The 25,852-nt window shown below is 31.8% G+C and overlaps 1 protein-coding gene across 7 annotated transcripts in view; it reads left to right on the top strand.

The window, feature by feature from the left end:
* The window catches only part of LOC119067288 (syntaxin-binding protein 5), a 225,354-nt gene that overhangs the window by 186,321 nt on the left and 13,181 nt on the right, over positions 1 to 25,852 (top strand). For 4 of the 7 annotated variants that reach the window (XM_037170175.1, XM_037170173.1, XM_037170176.1 and 1 more), the window contains 8 exons: positions 2,617 to 2,759; positions 3,021 to 3,204; positions 5,727 to 6,630; positions 23,448 to 23,573; positions 23,670 to 23,792; positions 23,872 to 23,982; positions 24,050 to 24,256; positions 24,326 to 24,434. In XM_037170175.1, coding sequence (XP_037026070.1) covers positions 2,617 to 2,759; positions 3,021 to 3,204; positions 5,727 to 6,630; positions 23,448 to 23,573; positions 23,670 to 23,792; positions 23,872 to 23,982; positions 24,050 to 24,256; positions 24,326 to 24,434 — 1,907 coding nt within the window. Of the gene's footprint in view, positions 1 to 2,616; positions 2,760 to 3,020; positions 3,205 to 5,726; positions 6,631 to 13,139; positions 13,420 to 15,208; positions 15,227 to 23,447; positions 23,574 to 23,669; positions 23,793 to 23,871; positions 23,983 to 24,049; positions 24,257 to 24,325; positions 24,435 to 25,852 lie in introns of all 7 variants that reach the window. The other 3 variants (XM_037170177.1, XM_037170179.1, XM_037170174.1) reach the window with 3 other exon arrangements.

Raw genomic sequence — 25,852 nt, 5'->3', positions numbered from 1 at the left:
ACGTACATAGAAGATGAATCAAATTGATGTCAAAATTAAGGCATTGGTGCCACATAATGATCGAAATTTCAAAATAAATTCTTTATTGAAACGTTTGTCGTGCCTGACAAATCAAATGTTTCAATTTCTAACTTACCAGACACGACTGGTCTATTAATACAAATTTCATTTTCTATGTGGCACTGATACCTCCATTCTGACAGTTATTTCTCAAATGCTCAAAAATTGAAGTATCCGAACAAACATCTTTCGTGGTCGGTTATTTCAATAGTTTGTTCCGTCACTGTTTGTAAATATTTGTTTAGGCTAGTGTGAGGTTTGCGGAACGAGCCGAAGGCGAGTGGAGTAATCACACGTGACTAAACAAGCAGTGACGTAACACATTTTACGTGTTACGGCATGTTTCATTTTCATTTACATTGCCTAATCACGTAAAGCATTGTACTTACATGTTTGTGGACGGTAAGTGCATTTTCCCTGTCACAAGCAGTGATGTAAAGTGCACTTTACCGCGTGCATAATCATGTAAAACAATATGATGACATATGTTGCAAACAGTAACATTTCGAGCGACATGAGCCCTTGGTTCAATGATTTCTTCACAATGCTTATGCATTTCTACCTCACAAATCTTCAAAATACAGTCCACACAGTCCGAATGCAAAATTAAAAAACGATTTTCTGAAGTGAGAAAGTGGATAAAACTCGTTTAGTTTTACTTTGAAGCATACATTGAGGTAGGAGGTAGACTTCAATTGATTTTTTTTTTCATTAGTTCGGTCACTACATATGACAGCAGTTGAATTTACGTTAAATCGTTGGAAAAAAAAACAAAAGATCTGTCGGTAAATTGGTTTGAAAAACCATTTTACCAGAGAAATCGGCAGGTTTCCATGCTGTCATATGCACAATCAAATATATTAAAACGTTAAGGATGCAATGCAATATACACATTCACATGCAATAAATGGATTTCGTTTCGAAAATTAATGTGAGCAAAATTCTTTGCCAATAAATTGTCAACGGGAAAAAAAATTAATTAAAAATGTGAAACTGAGATAAAAGAAAGGGAGGAACAGTAAAACGGCAAAATCTCATTGTATTAAACATTGGAAAAATTGACGAAAAATATTGGAAAATTATTTCGTTTAGCATAGGGGGCTGGTGGGCTGTGGACGTAGGATTGGTGTATGATAGGTGTTACTACAGCAAAGCTAATAAGTGGGATGTATTTTTTCATTGAACATATTATAGTTTTTACACTCATGTACGTGACGGTGGGATTAAAATTTAATTTGCGTGTAACGTTGAACTTTTGTGTTAAGTAATTTTAGTCGGGAAGTTTTTTATTATTTAAATTAATGTTTGAACGAAGTTAATGCATTTATGTGTTTGCTGTGCATTTGTACATAGTGGCGACACTAAATTGATTATCTGTTTATTTCAATCGATATCACCGCTTTGTTTGTAGGTATGGCTACAATCAGTCATAGCATATTTCTGGTAGATTGCGCAACACTGTTTGTTGTTTTTGTTTTTGTTTTTGGGAAACAAATTGAAACAAATTCCCAGATATGTTGCGGGAAACTTTAATATTTGCGTAAAAACTAGGTATTACTTGGATAGACGATGAGACTCAAAATTCTTACATTTGCACTCGCATCGGTAATGTTAAATGTTCTATATTCCGACATCAGCTGAAAAAAATGAACCGGAAGAAGTCGATCATGGAAAATTAGGCTTTGAAATCAAATTCAATTGAAAGTACATTTCAAAGTCAATCAAATTTATTATTTAAAATCTGAAGTCCTGCGGTTCAACAAGATTCAATGGGCTAGACAATACAGCCAAATTGATGTAGACGTTCGCTTCAGCGGTCCTATCAGCTTGTTCACTTATTCCGACACATGGTTTTTCGGTTTATATACTCCACTAGCATTGTCCAATATACAATTAGTCATAAATTCGTGGAAATAAATGTAGAGTAGAAAGAAGATATGGCAAATAAAAAGAGTTATTAATGTTTGAGGTATGACGTAAAATTTACTGTACATAAAACCTATTTTAGGAATTTCTTAAAAATTATTATCAGAAATAGTTTTTAAGAATTTTAAGCGATTTCTAAGAATCTTAACGAATTTCTAAGAATTTAATTTCATAAAATAGACTTTGATAAAATCTATTACTTCTTTTGTTCATAGTGTCGTAAAGTGTTTGCTAAGAAATCTTTTACTTAATTAGTTTTGACAGACATTTTGCTTATATGAGAACACAAGCCTGCTGCTTATTCTTGGTGTCTTCGTCGATAACAAATGAGATGGCACTTTTTTTGGTTATATTGTTAATCATTTAAATTGGTCGAATTTTTCTGGACTTGAAAATAAATTACAGTTTTATGTTGGAAAAAACATTCCTTTACACAGCGAAAAAACTACAACATCATAAAATACATAATTGTGTAGGAGAGTGTCGGTCCTCAAATTCAAGTTAACAAAATCATAAATGTTGCGACTTTGTTGACGCAGCCACTGTATGCTTTATTATCCCATTTAATTATTTAGCCAGACACATCCAGTTATATAAAGCCTATTTATCCGGTACTTTATCATGTTACAGAATGATTGCATGCTGAAAGTGCGACCTGGACCACAACGTAAAGCACCCGGTTTTCAAGCACAATTGATTTGTTTGACACCGTGGACAAATGGTACTCATCCTGGTCAAATAACTTCGCTTTGTATAAATTCTAGTTATGGACTGTAAGTTTGCATTTGTTTCGTTATTTTAACCTGGCCTAGAAGCCAAAATCGAAATCTAAACCCGGTACTATTTTTGGAAAACATTTTTGCTTATAGTTTCTTGATCTTTCTTACATCTTCCTAAATTTTTCAAAATTAAGCTTAAAATTGAGGAAAATGAGGGAAAATTCTGCAAAATGTGGGAAAATGCTTTCCCAAAAATAGGCGCTGATCTTTACACATCCCATCCGGGCATTCGTTCACTCATTTACAATATTTCAGTATGGCCTATGGTAACGAACATGGCTTAGTTATTGTCGATATAATTCAAAAAATATGTCTTCTGAATGTGGCGAGTCCGGATTTGTATGGTGCACAAGATCCGTACTCCCGGGCGCCTCGCAGTCCAAAACGTGTCGATACAATAAATCGGGATGATCAGGCCCGATCACCCAGTATAGATCAGGTTAGTATCATTTTGGTTCTGATAATTTGAACAGAGCAAATGAAATTAATTTAACGAAATAACCAAAGTGAACATTTTTTTTTTGAATTTTTGGTTATAACCAACCTTTATTATATAAACATCTTTGACTCGAGTTTTCCAGTTTTTAATTTTAATTTCCTATGTTTAATTTATCTTTTCCAATTTTTACTTTGAATGACGGATGGCTTGTTGATCTATGACCTTCTCCCAGTAAAGAATGATTGAATACTAAAATTATTTTTTATTTTTATTTCTGTAACAATCATCAAGCCAACTGCTTTTAACTAAGCTCAGTGCTCATTCATAAAGGACGACATGTTTGACCAGACTGATGTAGTTTTCAGAAAAAAAAAGAGGTTAACAAAAGTCTATTGCGGATGAAGACTAATAGATGCATCCGCGTGGTTAGCTTGGCGTACTTTGTGGATGATAGCAAAGTTTAATTTTTTTTTGTTCTTCATTAAAATCCTTTAAAGTCATAGCATATACCAGAAGACAAAGCCATTTAAAAAAAATCTTTTGAAAAAAAAAACTGAAATATTTACAAGAAAAAAATAAAATCAGCAACGAAACAGAGAATAGAAACAAAAATTTTCTGAAAAAAATACACAAAACACTTTTTCCTGTTTAGTAATAAAGAAAGGCTTTTAGTGATCAACATTCAACGCAAATTGTTGATGTTGTTTTTCTTCTTAAGTCGCCTAATTTTTCTTTTTTTTTTTGTTTACATTTGCATAACTTCAAACTTTTTTGCAACATCAAAATTTAATCAAACAAAAACAAAAACAAATTGTAATTGAAGTATCGAACCGACTCTTCATAATTATGATTATGGTAAAACAAAATGAAATTCGTGCGTTCATTTTCAAGTAGATTTTTTTTCGTTTTCCGTTCATGCGATGCTTCGCTCTTAACTCTTTCGTTTTTATTTCTTCAATTTTTTTTTACATTTTAATTAGCTACAGCAGCTACAGCAGCTATCGCTCAATTATTTGATTAAGATCCCGATTTATCACATTTCACAGTCTCGTTGGAAGCTTAGACATTTAATTATAAAATTTGCAAAAACAATTCTACTCATTTCTTTATTTGTTTGCATTATGTTGAACGATATGGTGACAGTTTGAAACGTTCAATTGATAGCGTGTCTGACACGATAATTTGAATTTTTTTATTTATAAATTTAACTCTGCAATGAAAACTTCCGCATTTTGTAATTGATTTGAAAATATATTTTTTTCTACAAGTTTATAGCTGTCTAGCGCTGTCAGAACATGTCCTGTCAAGACTTCTTGTAGACTCACGTTATATCTGTTTCTTATCAAAAGCTTTTTTTTTAAACATCTTCGTCAACGCACATTCCCAAACCATTTCGCATTCATGTTCTATTTTCAAAACATTCTACTACCCAACCGATTTCTTAAATAAATTAAATGTGCGGTGACAACACGTCGGGCTAGCAAAAAGACGCTTTCATTCATACCACAATCAACAAAGGGTATTTATTAGTAGTAGATCTAGGGCACCGAGATTCTTCACTATGCTTTTTCATTAAAAGTAAAACCCTCACGGACGTTGTGTGTTACTCTGTAGTCTGTACTTCAGACCTAACTCATATAGGAATATGTTTTCTGTTAATTAAGAGGGCAGACTAGGTGTGAAGTAGGCTATATATTGAAAAATTGGTTTTAAAATTAATGTAGACCATTTAATGAAAATCTGTTCCAGCAATTAGATGAGCAATATGTTTATCTATCTCTAAAAAATGAAAAACGATTTACAATAAGCATCAGTTGGAAGAAAACCGATTTCCAAAAAAATATTGCATAGCCTAACTTTAAGCGACGTTCATATTTTGGAAATCGGTTTTCTTCCAACTGATGCTTATTGTAAATCGTTTTTCATTTTTTAGAGATAGATAAACATATTGCTCATCTAATTGCTGGAACAGATTTTCATTAAATGGTCTACATTAATTTTAAAACCAATTTTTCAATATATAGCCTACTTCACACCTAGTCTACCCTCTTAAGAATACAGGCGCAGTTCATCCAAAGATTAGGTTCTAGCGACTGCCGTGACAGTCAGTTCACCGTTAGGTGGAAATATTTTTTTTTTTCCAACAATTTAACAATGAAATTTGGATTGAACATAAATATTCGAGTGACAGCCTGTGCATCTTTCACACAACTTAAAAATGTATTTGAGCTAAAGAATGTCCAGACAAGTTAAGACTTTAAAAAATTATTCCGCTACGTTCGGCTTACTTCAGTTGGGATGACATGGGTCAATGTGCCCATAAAACTTTGCGATAAATAAAAAAAGAATGAAAATCATTATTGGTTCTTCATACCAACAGGTTTTATTCCTCGACTATGATGTTTAATTGTATAAGAGTAACACCTTACTTACTATAATCAAATCACTCAACTTTACTAATCTTTAAATTTTCAATTTTTCAAATAATTTAAACTGAATCCGTAAACCAACCCGTACTTTAGTTAACTGAACTATCGAGTAGTCCATCCAAAGTAGCCAGTGCTATGCGCCCACTCAGTACCGAACCAAATACTTCTCGACCACCATCTCCGGCGAATGAAGCGCAAGAAAACGACGATATCTTAACTCCTGAAGAAGACGAACAATACACAGCAATAGCTCAATGTCGTAGAAAATCATCGTCGTGGAGTCGATTCAAGTTGAAGCGTCAACTAACTAAAGTCAACATGATGCTGACAAATACTTTTTCCGAAGCTGGTTCGTCGGGTACTAATGCAACGACGAAACGGGGATCAATTTTTCATCATGGTCCCACCGATGGGACTCCTTTGTCGCCGGTCGAAGTATCGCCAATCACTACGTCCCATTCGACGTCGTCCGACACTGATCGTTCAGATTTTGTAGCCGACATAGAAAAGGATATTGTCCAAAGCATCGACGAATTGAGTGTTAAAAAACCAATTACACCCGAAAGTCGCGATGTTACCGCTAATAATTCCGATGATGCCGAATCGGAACCGTCCAGTTTAATTGACTATCAACAGCAATCTCACAATCCACGCAGCATACTGCAAACGGTCGATATGAAACCACGAAAAGCCTCTCAACCGCAAAATCTTCCATCGAAAAAAGTCGATTTCTCCGAAGAGACCGTCGTTCGATCATTAGCTACCAATTGTGAGGGATCTCGAATGTCCAGACCGTCCGATTTGCCGCTGTTCGATGAAAACGGTCAACCGATCCTTCCGCCACGCGGAAAGAAAAAGGATAATCGCGATAAACGTTTGCTGTCGGTGCCGAATATTAAATTTACGCGTCAAGAATCCACCAAATTGAAAGATCTTCGGGCTCGCAACGAAAAGGACCAAGGATCATCGTTTGCTGGGAATATAATGCGACGATTCAGTAAGTATCAACTCCGAGGTGTGTGCTGGATTATAAAATTGTGTCTGTCCGTATTTGCTAATCCATAATATATTTTGGTAAACGTAAAAACAAAATTAACAATAAAATTGAAAAATAAAAACAGAAAAAAAATCTTTACTAACAAAATATGGGTATTGGTTGATGATTTTTGTATTTGTAATTAAAGTTTTATACATAAAATTTAGTTTGAATTAATATACATTTATTTACAATAAATTGCACATTAAGTTGCAATGAGTTAAAAACCATTTTTAGCTTCATATTTTTACTGTTCAATTTTCTGCAAAAAAAAAAACAAAAACAACAACATGAAAGTGAAATTAATTCAAAAATTCATTTATCAAATGAACACCAAATTCCAAAAAAAATAAAAATTATTTTTTTTTTATTTATTTATTTATACAATTTTCTATCCTCCATCCAGTAAAAATTTATTTTTATTCATTTCAATTATTTTTTTTGTTTTCGTTATAGTCCTACTAGTTCCGTGTTTTTCATTCGTTAAATATTTTTTTTAAACAAAACGTTCTTTTTTCATCACTTTTAAATATATATTTAGTTTGTATTGGAATTAATTAAAATTATTACATTTGGACATAAAATCGAAAAGAAAAAAAAAATATTTAGTTTTTTATTAAATCGAAATATTGGTTTTATTTAGTATGTAAACAATATTTGATTATTATCATTAGGGAATGTGCAACCCAAGTTAATTTATTTTGAAAATATTCGAATTTCACTCGTACAACTCGTAGTTTGTGAATAGAATTTTACTTATGAAATATCTTTGAACAACAACAGCAACAACACCAAAAAATATTTTCATCAAAATTAATTTTTTGTTTTACAATTTTTAATTTAATTTTTGGTAAATTTAGTTGCGTTTTGGTAATGCGAGTAATTATCTACCTCAATATTATTGGAATGTTCAGCCAACAAAAAAATTATTTACTTTTTACGCAAAACTATTATTAGCTGTGAGTATTCGCATTTAGAATATGGGGCATCGGGAAAACGATTTACACGATCAATGTCACACGAATGACAATAAATTACAAGAATGTTGATGTACAACACGTAGGGCTTCCATTTTCGAGACGCACTTTTCTTTTGCAATTCTTCTCTCAGATGGCACATGGTGCCGAAGAGGAAGTACGTCTGCTTACTTTGTTTTTACTAACAACTTTGCTGTAATTTTACGGTCAACTTTGTAATGTTTACAAAGGAAAGAATTCAGAAACTATGAACTCGCCCCTCAACTAAGTAAATGTTTGTCGGATTTTTTTCAATTTCTTCATAACTTCCCAACGAAAACAAGGAAATTTTAATGACAATGAGCATAGGGAGATTGAAACAATTTCCATCTAGGTTTCTGCCTCTCTTTTGAGGAGCCTCACACAACACCTCACTTAATCTTTAATATCTTAATTGTCGATACAATAGACAAAGTTGAGATCTAAGTGCTCGACGCTTCCGGGTAAAGGCAGTTAATTAGAAACTGCGCAGAATATTGAAGCCTTTTACGCAGGCTTAACATGACCTCCGATCAACACCTCGAAGTATGTAAATGCTTTACTGTTTGATGTGAATGAGTTGGTGTGCACGGTATTAGTGTTTAGCCAAATAATTCCCCACCATCACTTAAAATTGGGTTATCCTTTCATGTCACTTGTAATATTCATATACGACACCTTACACCGCAAATGTCGATTATATTGTTAGATATAATATAGATATAGTTAGAAATCAAAGAAAGCACTATCTCCACTACCTCTACCTCCACCTAGAGTACGACCACTGTCTAAAACTACAACGGAAATTTGGAAAACTAATACACAATCCGTTAAGAGGTCTTATGATAATATACCGAATATTGCGTAACATCATTCCCACATAATTTCAATAGCATGTTTATAAATGTTTCACATTTAACTTTGTAATTTAACCAGAAAATATCCAAACACAATTAGCCGGTAAGTGTCACAAAATGTCAATCAACATCCCTCGCTTTCTTCGGGGAATTGAGTCTTATAACATAGAAAATTTTGCGGATATACCGTTCAGTCTTTAATGCAATAAAGTTATGTCCCAGCAAGTCCCTTTTTCTTAATATGAAAACGTCTTAGTCAACGATAAAATCTATTTCAATTCACCCCTTTTTCTTTATGTTAAGGTAAATAGATTTATACATCTCTATATCCTTCGAGCAACATTTTCAACGGATAGGTACGTTTAGTCCATACCAACACGGAACAATTTTTTTTTTCAACGTTTCATAATCGTGGAAGTAAAGAGAAAAATTTCGTTAACCCTATTTTTCTCATTTTGTGATTTTCATAATTTATCGTGACACTTAATTATGAGATTTTCCTTTTTTATGATTTATTTGATGTAGGAAAAGAGGAAAAGTAGTTGCGTCGGGAGAGGCGCAATAAAGTGGAAGAGAAAGAAAAAAACTGTCTGGTCAAATGGATCAAATGGGCCACAGAATATTTTTGCGAAGAGTAAATGGGTTGTGTGTAATTTATCAAGGAAATACTTTTTTGTGTGCTATTAATTATCTGTGCGTATTTCCGAGATTTTTAATTTAATGGGTTAATCGTAGAAGGTTAAATCGTTTTCCTGGTGCTTGTATTCAGTTCAACGGATTTTTTTTTTTTTTGCTAAAGAAATTAGGTAAATCTTTAGATGACATTCGGAAAAACTGATTGCCTCTATGCGTAAACGTAAAATAATTCTTCCAGACGCGTGTCCAGATCTTAGGCTCGAAAACTTAAAAAAGAGTTCGAAAAAGGGTTACAAGTTGAAATGACCAACCCGCTACTATTAGCACCATTTTTCCAATATCTTTCAATTCATCCAATCAAAATTTTTCTGGGAGCCTGTGACGTACAACGAGTACAATCAATGGTTTTATAAAACGGATTTTCATAGAAAACGGCCGATAGTGTTTTCTAAATCCAGATCATTTCCACCAGCCAAAGATATGTTAAGTACGGCTGCTTATATGGTCGGGTTGTTGCAAGTTAATGTCAAATCTAGTGGATTTGAAATTGTTGATTTTTTTTTGTTAAGAAAAGGACAAAAGTCTCGATCAGGGTTCTGTTAGATCGAAGAATTCAGTTCTTCCGTCAATTCGCAAAATCGTCAAAAATTCTGCGTCTGAGTGTGAAGCCATTTTTCAAGAAAATTAAACCTTCTGAAACTAATTTGAAAGTATAAGTGTTCCGACTAGTCGCAATCAGCTTATCAAACATTTTTATTTTTCGTAATTTTATTTTATAGAAAGCGTATTATAACGACTCTTGTTTTTGTGATGTGAAATTTTGAATATAGATGAAAGTAGGTTTGCATTATAATCTTTGAAGATAGTAAAGATCTTTTTTTTTACATAATGGAGTTTGGAAAATTACTGAAGATAATAAAAATGAAAAACTTTTGATTTGTTCCTTAATTTCCTATCACACATCGTAAAGTGTGTCCGGCCATATCATGCTTATATAGTTCAATTTATCAATCAATTTTCACTTTCACTGGAAATTAATGACAAATTAAAACTTTTGCTATTTTATCATTTATAATTATTGCACTGTGCATTTTATTTCATTTTTTTTTCCTTCAAATAAATAAATTTAAATTTAAATTTCTTTGATGTATTAATCATGTCATGACAGGCTTGTTCAATTATTATATAAATAAAAACATTATTCACGAAAAAACAATCATAATATAACGATAAAAGCTCATAAAACTTAAAATTGAAACACAGACAAGACAAATATTAAGTTGAAAATGTGCTACTTCACTTATAACTCAAAATATAAAAAATATGAAAATTTTTTTGCTTCTGGTGATGGTTTGACTTTACCTTCAAAATTTGTTTTTAAATATATAACTCAACAGTCACACATAACATACACACACTTACCCACATTTACACCAAGAATAAGAAATTACACAAACACAACATCCCCTCAAATTGGTTCTAAATATGGAATTGTCCTTCCTTGTGGCTTGTGTTGAAATTTTTTTTAATGTTCTCCATTTTTCGTTTCATTAACAAATTGTTGCTTTATGTTTGGTCAAAATTATCGTTTTGAACGTTTTACGATTTTGTTCTTAAAATTTCTTCTCATCTGAAACGAACAGACAATCGAAAAGAGTTCTTTCGTTTCCGGTGAGAATATTATTATTTGTGCCAGTTTAACAATGTGCATCGACAAAGTTTTAGAATTCTAAATTCAAATTGAAAAAGAATTGTTTTTCTGTTAATTTCATAGTTCTTAGTGCCCATATACCCATACCATCCATAAATTTATCAAATTATTCACATACATAATTTGTAAATATTAACTGAGGGAATAATTCCTTGGTCCAGGTACATAAGCCATGCTCGTAAGACACATAAATTCGTTGAATGTTTGAAGTTGAAGATTTCATTGAAACAAATTTCGTATTGAAGATGACTAGGATATCGATTTTTTTTTCACAAAACTAAGAATTGAACAACAAGTAATTTAAATGTGAACCAGCAGCCCTGACTCAACTGTAACAACCCTCAGCATTACCGAACGTTTCAAGAGAACTTGTTCTCCAAAATGGTTGAGTCAGAAGATCAACCCTCGCTTCCATGAGAAATCGGCGCATCGCTGACCAAACATACCCCAAAAATTTCAAATGCCTTAACGAGATCTATACCAACAACCGAACTAAATTTAATAGCAAACCAGTTTTGATTTTTGGGGTAGAAATTTTTTAAATAACTCCATTGAAGTTACATAACTTCCTGTTTTGTAAAAAATGCAATTCCATGTACCGAGTGGTAACGAAACAATTCACAAAATTTGTTTTACCAAATGCAAACTGAGTGTAAATTTCGTTTGAAGTTTTTTCGCCCAGTTGAAGCGATTTAAATATTTCTTTTCCGTTACACATTGAATGCATAATTTCTGGAATCGAGTTATGTAGCTGCAAATGACTTGATTATTTAATTCTTTTGTTCTGTAAAAAAAACACCAATTGCACCTGGACCAGTGGATACAGTCTAGAGAATTGCTGAGGGAAACCGAAAATATGCAAATGCTTCACAACATTTTATTTACTTGTCAAATTCTATTTTCCCTTTAATTTTACATTTACGCGCAAATTAATTCACTCATTCCGAATCATCTCTCAAATAAAGGATTTATCCGATTCGGATGATGACCAAAGCTGCCTTAAATATTTATTCGCAGAGCTCTTTGGTAATTAAATATCAAATTATTTTACATTTTAAATGATAAATATTTTCAGATTGAAATTTAAATCACAAATATTTTGTTTTCGTTTTTTTTGAAATTAAAGTAAATATTTAGCTGGTTTATAATAGTGGTTGAATTTAAGTTGTACAAATATAGGTGCGCCTCTAGATTTGTTTTTTTGAGGGAAAATTATCAGCATATTTGAATAGCTTTTTCATTATATTAGTTACTTGCCTATAACATAGTTAATGTAGACAGCAAATTGATGAAAATGATTTAGAAAAGTCGATGTGCATAACAGTGTGGTTCGTAGCGTAATTTTTAAGTTTTTTTTTTAATTTCTCTTTTTTTTCTTATACGAAAAACAAGTCCGTCCACCCAGTGAACATACCAGGAGGGTATGGTCGTATTGAAAATTTCCATATAAAAATGCTCATTAAATTTGTTGCTAAATTGCACTTTGGCGCCACAATTCCTGATTGGTTTTTGATTATTTTGGATCAACTTTTTGATACTTAAATAGTAGCGCCGCCTTGTATTTTTGCATCAAATTTTATACCGTCTCACTTGTATGATATGAACATACCCTCATAGTATACGCTCACTGAGTCCATCAAGTATAACCACAATTCCGCTAGGAAAGGTATTGTCATTGTTTCAGTATTCATTTATTGCTGATTTAAATTAAATTCTACATTTTGTTGAACCAGTGTGATGGTTAAGCTTTACTGGACACAGACTTTGTTTATTTTTTATTTTATTTTTTTATGAGACATTATATGTTTGATACATTTGACAATAAAAAAAAAATTGTTTTATGACCAGATTACACTCTCACGTATACCTAAAATTGAATGCCCCGGATGTTTCACACAAAAGTGTACACACATAATACGAATCACCAAAATATTAATTTTCTTTTGTTCATTGTTTTTTACCCGGAAAATTGTTCCTCGATACGAAAATCCCCCCCTTGTTTTTGGTTTGTGTCTGATTCGGCCACATTTCATAATTTTTCTTGATTTCCTATTTTATTCCGAATTCCAAATGACAAAAAAAAACTAAAATATAAAAACCACCACCAATTAAAATTATTAACCAAAAAGTTCACTCAACAAAAATTATTCGTTTTTCACTATGTTTTTCTCTATCTCCTTTTTTTCTCCAAAAAAAACCAAAAAAATTAAAAAAAAATTAAAAAAACGAAAATGTTGGTCATGTCCACAAATAAACACAAACAACTCCCAGATGAATGGATTATGTGGAGGACCAGCTACATCTGTATCAATTCAAGAACGTACTGGCATTAATTGTGGTGTAAGTGGAACGGGCAGCCCAATTCGACGAGGTGGTGCTAGTTCACAATACACAGTACCGGATTCGATGCGAAAATCTCGGTCACAAGGTGGGAAGAAATTGCAAAAATGCCTTTCTACTGCATCGTACGGGGAGGAGTTGTCAATCAGTCGACCACAGATGACCCCAGTGTCGCATAATCTTCTAATGACGCGGCAGTATTGCAGTTTTGGTAGTACCACGTCCAATATTTAATATCACAAAGCATTATACAGGGAAAAAAATCATTTTGTGTTAGTTCATTGAGTTTCGTTTAGCGTTTTCACCATTTCTTTCTTTGTTGTTAATTTTACCAAGGATTTTCTCAGTTCATTTTTGTGAATTCATGAAATCATATTAAAAAGTTCTTTTGTTGCCTTCATCGAAGGTCTATTTTTTATTGCAATTTTAATAGCTTATTTTGCACTCTGAAGTTCATTCATCGAAAATTAATTTTCAAGTTCTTTGCGAAAATGTGTTTCTGAATCTTTGTTTAGTTGACATCTTCGTGCTTTACTAAAAATCAAGGAAAACTATTCCGTTAAGTGAAATTTACTTCGGATACAAATTGAGTTTGACCGTCTCACCGACAGCATAAACTCAATAGATTTTTATTACGATAATTTCGATGCGCTCCATTTACTGTAACAGCAATTTTGTTATGCATTTTCTGGCTATGATTACGTTTACGACATTTTTAATATGGAAACAGAGAAGACACTGTCAAAGGGAGTTGAGAAGCGGTGAGAGAAGTCTTTAGTGCTCAATTAAAAACTGTCTGGAACATAAAGGGCCCGTCTCTGTAGACACAACAAACAAGACTGATTTTTAACATCCAATCAAATAAAAGGATTATTACTGTTTTCGTCAACATCGATGTCAAAATTGCTTACCAATCACTGTACAATGTTCTGTTTACGTTTCAAATACACTTTTAACATGCAACCTAAAGGGCCAACGCAAATATTGCTCTTAAAAAGAGAACCATTCTTTCAAACAAGAAGGAATGATATTGCTATTGCATGTGTTGATGGTATGTTAAAGATATAGCAGGCGATCGTAAGATGATCAATGCAACCTATTAATGTTATCGGCGCATAGACAATAAAAGTCAACTAGATTAACCTATTCGTTGTACGCACTCTTTCATATCCACTCAGGGCAGGGTCCGACTTTTGCTGATTGTATTTTGAGCGCAACAACATTTTCTAAAAGAAAAACCAGAAAGGATTTTCTAAGATTTTCAAGGAATTTGAATATTTTCTTTTAAGTACATGTTTATCTGCCCCTCAATTGGAATAATTTTAGTCATGCAAGTTTTCCTAGTAACTATTCGATTGCCTGTGGAAAACATCAATTGTTTTCACGACAAAAATTTACTTTTCTTTGCAAATACAGTTAATGTCCACCGAATTTATGGCTTAGTTTGTGTCAGCTGCTTTACCAGCTAGTTTTCATTCATACAATTAATGCTTATTATATGATCCATTTTACCATACCATAAGCGTGTGACTATAAGACTCACATAAAAGCGAGCAGTGTCTTTGTGTGAGTGGACCGCTAGTAAAACGTCTGAAGAAATCTTAGACACAAATTTGATTGACAATAACTGAAGTATTTTGTAGATGTGATTATTTGACTGAAGTCCCTGGAATGATGAATGAGCTTCGGCGAGCATAAAACGGTTTTAGTTTCAAATTCATCACTGTGGTAGCTATTTGATTTATCATACGTTATATAAAAAAGAGACTATTCATATCCATCACATTAAATTTCCGTTCGAATAATAATTAGTTCAGTTTAGCAAGTTGTAGTTGAGTATTACATATTCATAAAAAAAAAATAGAAAAAACAGAAATTACATTTTTTAATCAAAATAATCAAAATTAATATTTTTTTCTTTTCATTTTCCATTTTATATTACATATTAAAAATTCATGGCTTCTTTTAAATAATTGGAAACGAAATATCAATTATTTCAGACCGCAGTCAAGCGATAGGTAAAAAAATATATTTTTGCTTAAACTAAAAAAAAATCAGCAAATAATTTCGAATAGCAAATCAACAATTTGTTATTAAAATGTATTTGTGTAGTCGTCTATTTGATTTTTGATTTATTGTGCTTCATTATAATGAAAGCATCCCCTGCTCTTTACAATATACTATCTTTTGTTTTTGATTTTCAGTTCGTTTTTCTACTCTACGTTCTTTTTTGGTTCGTGTCCCGATTCTTCTTCCTTTTACATTTATATTTTGTTTTAAGCGGTGTGAGGTATAAGAACTCAATCTTCTTCTTCTGTTTTTTTTTCGTCTACTTATTTTGATTGATTTTAATCTGATTGATGGTTGTGTATATGGAAAAGCTTTTTTTCAATGGAAAAACAAAAATTACAAAACACACCGAATTCACTCTTTTCCACATGATTGATATGAATACATACCATCAACGATTTTCTTTCGTTTTTTTATACTTTATCTGGAACAAAAACATTAAAAAAATTCCATGAAATATTTTATGGTTTCCTATGACTTTTTAGTTTTTCAAAATTATTCCGTTCCGACCAGATTTTTTTTTTGCACAACCCAGTGTGCAGGATTTACCATGTATTTTTTTGTTAAACTATTAATATATTGACATCTCAGTAGAATTAAACTTTAACTCTCTAATCTACTCACCATAATATAAATAGATTTTTTTATTCGTTTGACACAGATCTTTTGACTATAATATGAAATATTCTTTATTTTTAAATCACATAAAGTAGTTTTACTCGTTTATTATATACATAGACAGTATAGTTGAAAAATTTGTTTTTATTTGTTTCTTTTACCTATGAAAATCACACTTTTCCTTATTATATATGAACACACGTAGCGTTTTCTTTTCTTTTTTTTTTGATATTATATTTACTGAAACTTGTGTACTCGTAGAGTAATTTTTTATATATTATCTTAATGGCATGAGTTCTCAAGACAAAACATTATTTAAATGTGAACTATATATAACAATGCAAAACTTGTGACCTATTTGTTATTGTTTTATGAGAAAGCCATATTGAGTTTGCCTCTTTCTCTCTCCGTAATTTAGTAACTTATATCTGGGTTAACACCATATCTGACCTTCCAAAGAAACACAATAACATTATAATACATATATATCGTAGAATGTAACAATGTTATTGTTACAGCATTTTCGTAGCGTTTAAATTATCAATCATATATGCTTAAGAGAATATATCTGCAGAATCGGGTCCCTGTTTATGTATTAGATATGTGAATGAGGCCATTTATTATTCTAATATCCGTCTGTCCGCTACATTAACTAATATAAACTAAACTAAAAAAACCAGCCATTTAAAATTGACATATTCGGATAGAACAGGATATGCTATTGTCGATGATAAATCTATTAAATTTTAGAGTGAACTATATTCGTTTGCAGCACCGTCTTCTTACCGCATACAATTTTCGTCACTATTGCACGTTTCAAGTTTCTTTTTACATCGACAGATTCGGAAGGCCATTGTTTATTTCATAGAAAGTGTGTGCTGCTACAACTATATTCTGTATGACGACCACTCACTGAATGTACTGAATAGTACAAACATGTCTCGATTTATATCTCTCTAATTAGCCCGAATGCTGTTAAAATTTTATTTATGTTCGTCACACGGATATTTCTCGCAATATTCATGAGCAATGAACGGATGTCCTGCAACAGTTTCTCAACATCAACAAAATATTCAGTGAATACAAAATTCGTACTGCATTGTGATTTGTGATCAAAACTTGTATCATAACCGAGCTGAAATTGTTTGGGCGTAGGCCAAATACGTTAGTAGTGCGCTACTTATTAATATTTTACATGTATAGCTTGAGGACCTGGAACGTTTAAATTCATGGAAACAAATTAAGTTATGAAGCTCGACTGGATGGTTACAGTTTCACAAAGTTTTCTGAAACGATTTTCTATTTATGTTAGAAACAACCACTAAAATTGAATGTTGGAAACATTTTTTTTTCTGTTTCGGAGGGTAGTGGTGCAATTATGGGTTTTTTTTAGGTCAGCAAATAGGCAAACTCTATTTTACTGCTTGTAAATTTGTACCGTCTGGTATAATGTATGCGGTACATACATTCTATATATATGTCGAGAATGTGTACAATCACTATAATTTCAAGATTACTATTCCATGCAGGTACAGGTTACAGGTATATACAATAGGAATTACAATAAAATAGTTCACAATTTTCGGCATTTTTGTTATATAAGACGATATCGGTAAAAGTACAATAACAAAAACAATTCAAAGTTTCAACAAAAAACGATTTTTTTTTATTGATTAGAGACAACTTCACAGCGTTTCCCAAAAAAAAAAACAGTCTGCAGAGATTAGTGAGTGAATGTTTTCAACATTAAAATTAGTCAATCTGGTCGGTAAAAAATTGTTTGAAACTTACCAGTAAAATTTACCGTTCAATCATACCGGTAAAAAATTTGTACGAAATTTTCCGGTAAACTAAAAATTTCACACAAATTTTTACCAGTAAACGTTAAATTTACCGGTCGATTTCATATAAACTTTCCGCTTGGATTTACTAAATGAAATCATATTGGGCTTGCAGCAACCAGTTATCTTTAAATACCCTATTCGATCACAGAACTGCTATCTGCTTATGCCTTAGAAATTACAGTCATTTAGCTGTAATTCAAACAGAGCTGAAGTTCGGTCCGACTTTAATTTACTGATATTTCTCTACTCAAATGTAAATTCCTACTGAAGAGATTGTTTGACTGTTCCGTGTCAATGGGACCAACCATTTCTAACCACAATTAAAAAAACAATGAAAATATTCTCGCACTCTTCTGCAGTACATTTCGACCAGTTTTCTGAAACACTGTGAAGAACTGTCGGTTTCAAACGAACATTCACTTTCGGAATATATGAACACAGCATCTAAAAAAAAAAACAATTTTCTTTTTTTTTTAATTAATTTGGTTTTGGCGGCATCAACGCGCTGCTAACGTTTGAAATAACTTTGAACCTTTGAAATGACTCTGTATTATTTAGAGCGTTAACCCACATCTAATGATTAGCATTCAACACTCAACGGTATGTCAAAACTTTCAAAATAGATTCACTAACATTAACCGGACCTCAATTGATTATTGATTTTGATTAAGGATGTGTAAGGAATATTTGATTGATGATGTGTATAGTCGATGTAGCCGTACAAAAACTAAACATACGTATAACGAGTGAATGAGCGTCAGGGATTTCTGAAAGAAAACTTATACAAAAATGATGAGTGAATAAATGAATGGGTGAGCCCGTATATTTCGACGAAGTCAAGCAGAAAAAATGAAATCGTGCAGCTTCTACATTCAGTGATTTATGTAAGAGATTTGTGATTACAATTTCATATCATGAATATATTTGTTTTGATATTGATGGGAAGTCCACCTAGAATATTAAAGTAGTCGACCAAGTAGCCACTCTCATTTCGCTGAAATAGACATCATTCAACAACTGAATTTTCATTTTATCAGTTTAGAGAATTTGATAAATCGAAGCGATTCAAATTTAACATTTTTAATTGGACTTCGTTGAACTCGCTTTGACGGTAAGACAGGATTTTGCCTCTAGAGTTATTACCTTTGGTATACATGTGCTTATGTTCAAAGTTAATATACAATTCAATGCAAAATCAATTGATTGGCACTAAGCTTTAAATTAGTGTTACTGGACATGGACGAAAACTGGAAATGAATGAGACATTGGATGGGGGGGAGTATTGATTGCAAATCTGAGCAGACTGAATGGGAATACAATGTAGAGTAGACTGTATACTTAATGAAATTGAATTGATTTATATTGTTTCAATGTATGAATGTTAGAATATATTGAGTTCGACCAAATTGATTTTCTGATGAACTTTAAACTAAACAAATTCGGCTACTTTATTACATTTTGTTAATTCATTCGAAATTATTCTGCATATACAAAACCAACCAATATGCAACCAAAAAACCCTAAAACTTTCCTTCAAAAAAAAAAAAATAATTGAAATTTCTTTCGACATTGGAAGCAAGATTACGCAGCATTGGTGCTCAGTCATTTTCAAAAATTCCGTGTGAGTTTGATATGAGATCAAAATTACTGTTTAATGTTGTTGAATTTATGCGTCGAATCAATTTTAAATTAATTCTTGCCGGACTATCATTCAAAATTAAAGAAGCAGCAGAAACAAAAAAAAAAAAACTTTTAAAATTGACTCGAACCAACCTTATATACCGTGTCATTGTGTGATTTGATTAGAAAAACTTGAAAGAAATTTAGATGTTTGAACTTTAGAACACAATTAACTCGTTAATGTAAAATCAAACCGAAATTGATATTATTGCAACAGAGCGTCAAATAAAAAATATTCAGTTTCTATTGCGGCAGTATATTTTTTGTGACACTTGTATTTAGTATAAGTAGATAAAACATTGCCAGCCGGGGTTTATGTAACCTCCCATTTATTTGTCTGCAAAACAAAAGCAAAAAAACAAACCATTGTGTCTGTACGTCTGTAGCTTGTTCGTCAAAGATTGTATTTTCCGTGTATGCGTGCTGTGATTGAGTGTGATATTTCAACAACTATTTAATGTTCAGCTAAAATCCACCTTTGCCATCTAATTTGATTATTATATTGTTGCGTGGTGGTCATTAGATGTGTAACCAGCCTAACGTATCCTTCACTATACCTAATATACGTAAGCAATATGTATACAATTGTCTGCAGCGCACATTAACAAAACACACCCTATCTTGGTATATATTTAACTTACTTGAAAAAAAAAAAAACATTTTTTATTATTCGTTAGCAATGAACCTCAAAGCCTATTTACTCGTAATAAATCGACACTTTTTGTTCACTACAAATCTACCAATGTAATTTTACTCATTTTTATTTACCAACAACAACAAAATTTGAGAAAAAGTAAAACATTTCTTTCCATTGTATTTTCCTTCAGTATTATTATATTTAGTTAGCAATCATTACTATTACAAATATCATTTTTATCGATATATATTTTTCATGTTTAGTTTTTATGTTGTAGTTTAATAAATCAAAATCAAACCTGTGATGTGGTACTATCTAAAACTTTTATTTTACTTAAATAACCGTTTTTAAATTAAAAACAAAATAATTTAACGAAAAAAAAATATTTTAAATTTTACACGACACAATAAATTTTTTTAAATTAAAAAATATTAAAAACGAAAAGAAATTGTTCGAGATAAAAATAATAATAATACGAAAACACTGTGTTGCTCTTCTTGATGTTCCTCTCTCCTCTCTGTGTATTATATTATAAATATTAAAAAAAAGTCAAAAATATCAAAAAATATTTTTGATTTTTAGCGCCTTTATTACTTTTACTTTAATGAAAAAAGAAAACTTAAAAAGCAAAAAAACAAATTTGTTAATTTTAAATTAATGTTTTTTCTTCCTTGTTTCTGCATGCGTTACTTTTGTTATCCTGTACTCTTTCAATCAAACTAACAAAGACACAGTTTTGTAAATCAAAACAAAAAAAAAAATTGTTTTTTGATTTCTTAACTGGCTTTTGATTAAATGTTGAAATCTTGTTCCGTTCTAGCTTAATTGTTCTTTTTGTGTTTTAATAGTTTGTCACGTTTGCACGGTGTTTGTCTACTTTAATTTTGATTTTTCGTTAGCATCCACCAACACACAGCTAAAAACATAAAACACAATAAATAAAACACACAAAAATGAAAGAAAATTACACGTAGTTACCCGTAAATGTTTCACGTATACCAACGGTCGCGCAAAAATAATAAAAAGAAAAATCGTTTAGAGAATAGAGGAATGAAACGAATTGTGATTTTAACATTTTTCCAGTTAAATTTCGGCAAGTAATTTGTATGCCTAAAAAACATATTTTTTATCTGTATGGTTACACGTATACACACCGTCTAGCATCGAGTGTTTTTTAAGTGTTCGGCAAAATGGTGAGCGTCCAGTCAAAATTTCCCACACATTAAAATTCACTGAGAAAAGGAAAATCTCTCGTTTCATGCGAATGCGTTTATGTTGTTCCAAATAAATGTATGTACGTAACATATGCTGCATGTAGTAGGTACATGTCGACAATGTAAAAGCAGACATTAATTTATGCCGGTCGTCCCTTAATTACCCGGAGTAAAACCATTACGTTTAGTTTCGATTCGGTTTTGTTTTTAGTGGTTAGATGTGTCTACGTTATTAAATAATCAATTTTTCCGGACTGTGGTCAACGATCGAAACAATATGAAAAATTTGATAACTGAAGGATTGATTGTAGGAATTGCTTGTAATCGTTATCAAATGCTTCGTCAGCCAGAATGTTACATAAGCAATGCTACAATATATTGGCTTTGTATTGCCATATTAAATGGCATGTGATAGTGTCTCGGTTTCTTTTGCGCACTTGAAACCCTTTTTTAATGAATTGTCATATGGGGTTTCCGTTAACAATACTAAGAATGAAAAATATTCAGCTCGCTTTTTATCTGGCTTTTTTCATCGAAATTAATGTTTTTTATCCTTAAAATTTGTTGACGGGAATTCTTTAGAATTTCTGTTCGCTAATAAGAAACCCAAAAAGCTGAGCATCTAAATTACATTTTATTATTATAAGAAACCCTGTCTCAATATGAACTTGGATTTGTCTCTCGGTGAATGAATGTTCACAACATATTGAAGAATATAATTTTCCAGGAAGGATATGGTCGTACAGAAAATTTCTTCGTGTACATAGTTGTTTACGACAGTCATTTCCCGGTGAGTTGCCGGTAAATTTTAATAAACCGCACCGAAAACGTAACGATCGCAAAATTTCTTATACTAACGAAAAAATATCACAGATTCAGGTGTCGCTTGGGATATAATATACAGAATACTTAATACTCAGAAAAAGCAATGAACCTTCAGAACACACGTTTGATGCATGATAAAAAAAATTTGTAGAATTAGCGGCTAGAATAGTTGATTGAAATATTTTTATAATTTGATTTTCTTTTAGTAAAAATTTGTCTATCTAGTTTGTAGACGTTGAAAGTTGTTTTTATCTTCAAAATAAATATTAATATTCCTCTTAAACCCTCGATTATTTAAAGTTTCTTTTCAAAAACAATAAATTTTTCAGTCAAATTTACTTTTATTTTGGTTTTTCCTTTTAATTTTTATTTTATATTCAAATTCAGTTTTTCTTCTAAATTTGATTTTGAATTTTTAAATAATTCCTTCACAAACAATTCTATCCTTTTTGATTCAAAAGAAAAAAAAAACTTTAAATAACTTCTCTCGCAAAGTAATTGAAATAAATGAAGAAATAAACAATTCTTTTTGGTTTCAAATAAAAAAAACCTAACAAAATATGACTAACTCTGTTCACCTTAAATTAAAAATAAATTAAATTGAAATTACGTTCCATTCCATGTTGGTTACTTTTTTTACTCAACTCTTACGGTGGCATAATGGATTTTCATTTATATGTTTTACAACCCTAGGGCTGTAAAGTATTTATCACATTGTGTACACATTCAGTAATATTGAAAAGCTTACTCGTGATCATTGACCTCTACATCGCCTCGAATCCACCTGTAAATTCGAAATTTTCAGCTTTTTTTTGTATTCCTAGTTATGTAAATAACTAAATTACTAAAAGTCAAAGTAACCGAAAAGAAAACTTAATTTCAATTTAACTACTTTTGCTAGCATGTTTCTTAATTTCAATTTTGTTATAATCAGAAAATGAGGTTTTTTGTTGTTGTTTCGCATACATGCTAAAGGAACAACCTCATTTTTCTGAGATTTGTGTTGCTTAGTAAATTTATTGATTAATCGACGAAATAACATCATTAATAAATGTAAAACGTTTCTCAACACAGCACAGAGAAAAAGTGATAGATAAAGCGATGGTAAATGGTAATTTGTTATAGCTAATGATGTTTTTCGCTATCACACAAAAAATGGATGGAGAAAAAAATCAATAAATTTGCTACTTTCTATTGTATAAAATATTTCAAAAAGAAACGATATATAACAAATATTTTCTAATTAGAACCCCACCCTAGCTATGAACAGTTCTTTATTTTATCTTCCATTTATTATTTATGATGTCTAATTTGAATTGATTTCTTTTTTATAATAACCTTCGCACCACTGGCCGAGTAGATAAGTTGGATAGTTCGTTTTCTCGTTCACGATCATCGTCGATGTCTAGTCTAGAGAATATCTCGTCTGAATCAGTGACTTGTCTAGCATTCGCTGATAGTTACACGAAAAAGAGCGGTAAGTTGTGACATATACTTTACGATTTGCAATTGTATGGTGTGTGGTGTGCGGTAAAATGGAAACCTAATTAATTCGATACGTCTTCACGTAAAGATCCGACGACTTTGCTACCAACATTATGGGTGGGAACAAGTTTAGGCTCAGTATTAACAGTGTCGATTACCTTGCCGGATGCTGATTTACGAAAAGCTCAACCGGTCGTTGTGTCGATATTAGGTACACAAATTATTTTATAACATTTAATGCAGCAGATGAGATTATGTTTGCCTTTTCTTTGTTTCGCATTACCTATCAGGTGGACCAATATTTCGTCTGAAGGGTTCCATTTTGTCAATGTCCTTTCTCGATTGTAATGGTGCCCTTATTCCATATTCGTATGAAGCGTGGAAAGATGAAAATCGTGGTGGTAAATTTTGGATCGCTAAAACTGTTTCTCCTATGGCTGCATGTTTATATAATTGTTCTTCGTTTAGGCACTCCGACTAAAAATACGAACCGTATGAGTCCTACTTTAAGCGGAGCTAGTGGCAGCACAGATTCGTTCAGCGACCGTCAATTCATCGCAATAACGAGTGAAAAGCAAGCTCGAGTTGTAGCGTTGCCTAGTCAAAATTGTGTGTACCGACAACAAATTGCCGATACGGACTATGTTGTAAAGGCTGAGATTATTAGTTTAAAGGGTACGATTGTGAAAAAGAAGCAAACATTTTTCATGAAAGATATATATCACAAACATTGTCCACTTTCAGATAGCGTTTGTCTTATTTGTTACATTTCAACTGGTCACCTATTAGGCTACAGTTTACCGAGTTTGCGACCGCTGATGGATGACGACTTCTTACCGCTTGCTGATTTGAGGTACTTGCTTTGATTGATTTTCATTTTGTGGTTTTAAAAATAAATTTTTCAATTTTTTTTTTCAATAAATTTTTGAATTGAAATTTTTTCACTGATCTGCAAGAGGCTCATAGTGCTTTTGCTGTGGATGGCCATTTGATTAAATTTCTTTCGAATATCAGTGCAAAAACGTCAACTTTAACAGTTTTTTTTAGTTTTAAAACAGATCAATATTAAAGAAAAGAAAAAAAAATTGAACAGATCACACCACACTACTGTTATACTTTGTATATCAATCTATGGACACTATTAACCGCCACCTCCATCACCATATATTCGACACATTTTCATGTATTATACATTAACACCTCACACAATATTTTACCACACTCTAAAAAGGAATGAAATCTTTTTAATTTAACTAATTAGTGCCTTTCAACAGTATAAAAACGTAAATAGCTGATCCTCCTCAACGAGCCTTCTAACTGTATCAGAACTAATATCTGTTGTGTTTAATGTTGAGCATTTTAAGTTATAATACATGTTAATAGCAGACAAAACTCTTCATCCAAACAAGAGCACCAGTCGTCTAGAAAATAAGAAGAATGTTGTGTCGTGAAATGTCGTGCTTTCTCTCACCGTGTAGTAACTATTTCCGAACGCTCCACGTGAATTTTGACCACAGGAATATTGAAAATCATTGATAATTCCGGGGGAGGGGGCTCTTTTATATAAAAAAGATTAAAAGTCCATGCAATCGGCACGAACAAAATCCAGGACGAACCGAACCGTGGATGAACCAAAACCCAATAAACAAGTACAACTGAACGTGGATATGTTTGCCGTGCTTCTCCGGTATCAGGATTTTCATTTTGTCCAGATTTTACTTTGTCTGGTTTTTTTACAACGATTTTCAACAAAAATTTTTTTTTTTGTTAAACTGTCCATAGTACAGCTGATCAACCGTATCGGTACTTCATCTAGACTTCCGTTTCAAGTTGAAGTAGAAAAGTGCAGCAATATTTCTTTAATAATGTCATTCCCGTTTTGCACGTCTGGAGAAACGAACGTGCCACATCGATAATGGAAATATTATTCAAATTTCCATAAGTTCGACTAAATTTATTTTGTTTCCCTGCCCCCTTATATACATATACAGCTGTGTGTCGTTATCGAACGTTACATGCCATATTTACGATTCGAAAAATAAATAACAGCAATTACAGTCAGATCAAAACATACTGATTGAACCAATGACATTATTTATTGAATTTAAATAGAAAAAATAGAAAAATAAAAAAACCGAAAATGAACTTAGATACACAATTGAAAAACTGTTGTAGATTTATATTAACCAATTTAAATAGTGTTGATTATCGTAATTGTGTTGCACAAAGTATGATTTATTCCTCTAAGTAGAGCTAAAAATTTATGACAAT

Source organism: Bradysia coprophila (assembly GCF_014529535.1).
Source record: "Bradysia coprophila strain Holo2 chromosome X unlocalized genomic scaffold, BU_Bcop_v1 contig_12, whole genome shotgun sequence".
In the NCBI taxonomy this organism is placed as follows: domain Eukaryota; kingdom Metazoa; phylum Arthropoda; class Insecta; order Diptera; family Sciaridae; genus Bradysia; species Bradysia coprophila.
This window is presented reverse-complemented; position numbering and strand designations above follow the sequence as displayed.